This window comes from Ictalurus punctatus, chromosome 20, assembly GCF_001660625.3.
Source record: "Ictalurus punctatus breed USDA103 chromosome 20, Coco_2.0, whole genome shotgun sequence".
NCBI lineage: Eukaryota > Metazoa > Chordata > Actinopteri > Siluriformes > Ictaluridae > Ictalurus > Ictalurus punctatus.
In genome coordinates, this window is record NC_030435.2 from 19,023,463 (window position 1) to 19,027,726 (window position 4,264).

Sequence of the window (4,264 nt, forward strand, 5' to 3'; positions counted from 1 at the left end):
TCTGCCAAAATTTTGGCAAAACATACACACCCCAAGCCATGTGGTAAATGTGGTCTGGGTATAATTCTAAAAGATATGTTTTGTGAAAAAGAGAACACAATACCCACTGTGAAGCATGGTGGTGGCAGCATCATGTTGTGGGGCTGCTTCTCTTCAGCTGGTACTGGGACTCTAGTCGAAATGAATCATGGCTAGCTCCAATTACCACTCAATTTTGGCACAAAACCTGCAGACCTCTGTTAGACAACTGAAAATAAAGTATAATTTCACACTTCCAATGGTGTACAAAGCACAAATCCAAGTCAACAAAGAAATGGCTTCAAGAAGAAAAAGATCAGCGCTTTTGAATGGCCCAGTCAGAGCTCAGATCTAAATGATATGTAGAGGGCTGTACACAGGAGATCCCCGCACAATTTTATATATCTGCAGCGTTTTTGCAAGGAAGATTGGGATTGCCAAATCAAGATGTGTAGACTCTATAAACAAGATTGTAGCCTAGACTCTTACCCAAAAAGACTGTGTGCTGCATTGCAAGCAAAAGGTGCTTTAACAAAATCCACAAGCAGACTTACTGTTTAATTTGTAGAATTTGTTTATTAACCTCCTGGCTTTAGTTGATCCTATACACCGAACAATATTCATGACATGAAACATACAAAGGTGCTCGGCCCTCAACTGTTTTACAAGCATGAAAAAATTATAATGGATTGAAATGACTTACAGTGATTTCTTCAGAAATAACACACCATTTCTGTGTATATATTGACAACTGGTAGAAATGTGCCCTGCAATGGGTTCTCACCCTGTCCAGGGTGTCCCCTGCCTAGTGCACGGAGTCTCCTGGGATAGGCTCCAGGCTCCCCATGACCCTGCGTAGTGTAAGCGGTACAGAACATGGATGGATGGATGGATGGTAGAAGTGATTCAGATCAGTGGTGTTATTGTACCTGACCTTCTAACTAAGCAGTGTGTACTCATCATCAACACTAGGTGGGAGTGTCTTACTGTTTTTTGAAGAGAGGCCTAGCAGAACAGCAGAACCTACTGCGTCTCCTTTCTGTCAGCATATCCACCCATCCTAAACAAGATGATTTATTTAGAGGAAAAATTCCCATATATAATTGAGTACCGTAGTCAAAAATCTGTTCTGAATGTGTTCAGGTAGCAGGGTTGAGTGGATGTTGTGGAATGTGACTCAATTGTTTAGAACTTATAAAGGATTAATTGTGAAAATAAATATTATAAGCATGAGCTTGTTAAGAATGGAACGTTTTACTGATTATATTCCAGGTAAAAATGCTGTTTTCTTAGTGCCATAAATAGGTTTTATTAATGTTTTAGTAACGTTATTTATCTTAAACATGTACATCGTCGATGTCAAGGATGCTATACTTAAGTTTTAAATGTATTTTACCTTTCATTTACATACAGTTTTGTTAATGTAATTTTACCATTTTCTCAGGCCAAATTTTGGCAGCATAGCTTCCATTGAAATGAATGTAATTCATTCATTCATCTTCATTTACTGCTTTATACACCCAGGCACACATTCATTCACACCTAGGGGCAGTTTAGCCAATTGACCTGCCAGCATGTTTTGGGGAAGTGGGAGGAAAGAGGACTTTAGCTACCTGACTGCCAGGCCTTTACAGACTCATCACAGATCACCTGCTCATCCAGGGGATTGCCAGAGCTGAGTCACCAACCCATACAATCACATAGAATAATGATTCTATTAACAGCAGTTTGCTGTATTTGAAGTTCCTGTAGTTTCCAGTATTACTCAAGCTTGAAGAACTTTCAGTACTAAAAAAAAAAAAAAAGAGTTGTTTACAGAGTGAATAATGAATCACAGTGAAGCAAATATAGGACATCCCGAAACAGACAACACATACCATTTGTAGTACTGCAAGATCATAGCAGGAACATGGTGTACACACCTTGCTAAGTTCATTGTAAACACTCTTATCTCTCTGTTCCCATCTTAACACCTTCCCCCTTTGTTCCTTTGTTGACTCATCCACCAGTGCACAAAAGCCAGTAACATACAGATAAAGCCTTTGACCATGTCTCCCTGAATAACATTTGCTCGTATTCCTATGACTTCCTGAAAAACCATACAGTGGTGCTTGAGAGTTTGTGAACCCTTTAGAATTTTCTATATTTCTAGATAGATATAAGCTAAAACATCATCAGATTTACACACAAGTCTTAAAAGTGGATATAGGAAACCCAGTGAAACAAATGAGAGAAAAATTACATTGAAAACACCTGACTCTAATTTCACTTTCAAATTCACTGATAATCCTAGAGGTTCAAATGCTTTTACCTCTCACAGATATGTAATATTGTCTCATTTTCCTCAATAATTAAATGGCCAAGTATAATATTTTTGTCTCATTTGTTTAATTTGGTTATTTTTATCTACTTTTAGGACTTGTGGGAAAATCTGTTGATGTTTTAGGTCATATTTATGCAGAAATATAGAAAATTCTATGCAAATATGCCTTCCACCTAGCCAGTCAATAACCCATTGTCTCTATTGTGTGTCAAGCATGATATATACGCTACCTTTCTTTGAATAAATCAGAGATCTTGCCATTTAAACTTTGTGTGTCTCTGTGTTATTTGGCAAACTCTCCCAAGGCCTTGGTCTAGAAAGTGTGTGCCGTGGCGAGGGTGCCATCTTTCTTATTTACATCCTCTTTCTCTTTTCCAACCCTCTATTCATAAATCTTAACAGTTTTATGGAGGCTCGTTCCAGGATATTGATTCACAATTCCCTATTCAACACACCTGTAGTGAATAACCTTCTGTTAGTGCTGTTTATGTGGAAGTGCTGTCTTGCTTATCTTTAGTATGACAATGAGTTCTTACAGCAGAGTGTTTGCTGTAGGGCAGCTGTAGATACTTACTACATACTTTCCATGTATTGTGCAACAGAGGAGATTTTATGGCATTTAATGTCTCCAGTACAAACAAGTTTTTGCTTCCTTTAACCAGCAATGAAATGAAAATACAGTGAAAGCACTAATTCCTGAAAACTTGACTGTGTCCTTCCTATAATTTCAAATCCAGCATTTTCTCATGGATGCAAATTCATAACAACTTGAACAAGTGCACATAAGAAAAGTTTAAAGTTAGCAAAAGGTGTTCCTTACGTCATTGTTCAGTGTATAAAGTGAAGTGAAACTGCTCACTAGAGTTCTTATTCATATCATTGACACTGTGTACTCTATGCTTGACCATGAATTTCAGTGTTTGTTCAATCTGATACATGCCGGCAGTTAGGATTTCATTTCATGGCAGTGAATCAATGCCAGTAGATGTGTTATCCTTGTGGAATGTGTTTTGTAAGGTAGAATACTTTTGTGCAACAGAATGCAATAAATCTTGTAAAAAAAAATCTTGACTTTTTGTAACACTTTGTTTTGTTTTGTACATTATTGTGAAACCCTGTACCAACTAGTTTATTCATAGGGGAAAGTCCATAGCACCTGTGAAAGCTAGAAGGGAGGGAACTTGCACATCAGATATATATATAAAGGAGGACAGATAAATTGGTGCAACTCAGAACTGGTACACAGTCAACGCTCACAGACTACTTTACTGCACTCTCAAACATTGAAGGTAAGATCTTATAGAATATCATTCTAACTGAGCTGTTGAATGTTTTTTTTTGTTTTTTTGTTTTTTTTACTTTTAATATACTTATAAAAATTCAATTTTAGTCACTTAGATTACATAGTTTATATGTAGCTACTGTGTAACAGCCAAACTTGTTCCCTGGGCATTTTTACAATTAACCAGTTTTTTTAATGATTTTTTTTTTTTAATCCCTCTATACACTGTAGAAAAATGAAGACTCTAGTTCTGACTCTGGTTCTTGCCTTGATGCTGATGAGTGGTGAGTGTCAATAAGGGTTCAGGTTGATTTAAAACAAAATCTGCTTCTTATTTCTATGATAATGCCTCAGTAACTATAATGCACAGGTAAAAGATGGTTCAGAAAGCAAGTGCTAGAACAGGCTAGCAAAACAAACAAGGATCATCCTTGATCATAAACATCAAATCAAGACATACACCCCCAATTCCAAAAAAGTTGGGGACGCTGTGTAAAATGTAAATAAAAACAGAATGCACAGTAACGCATACTTTACCAGCCTTTTGTTGCCCCGTCCTAACTTTTTTGAGATGTGTTGCGGCCATCAAATTCAAAATGACCTTTTTTTTTTCTTAACATGGTACATTTACTCAGTTTAAA

General features: G+C 36.9%; 1 protein-coding gene across 1 annotated transcript in view; it reads left to right on the plus strand.

The window, feature by feature from the left end:
• Nucleotides 1–3,526: 3,526 nt before the first annotated feature.
• The window catches only part of LOC108280891 (CD59 glycoprotein), a 4,418-nt gene continuing 3,680 nt past the window's right edge, over nt 3,527–4,264 (plus strand). The window contains exons 1-2 of the mRNA XM_017496387.3: nt 3,527–3,630; nt 3,855–3,907. Of these exons, the coding sequence (XP_017351876.1) occupies nt 3,859–3,907 (49 nt within the window). The 5' untranslated portion in view covers nt 3,527–3,630; nt 3,855–3,858. The remainder of the gene's footprint in view (nt 3,631–3,854; nt 3,908–4,264) is intronic.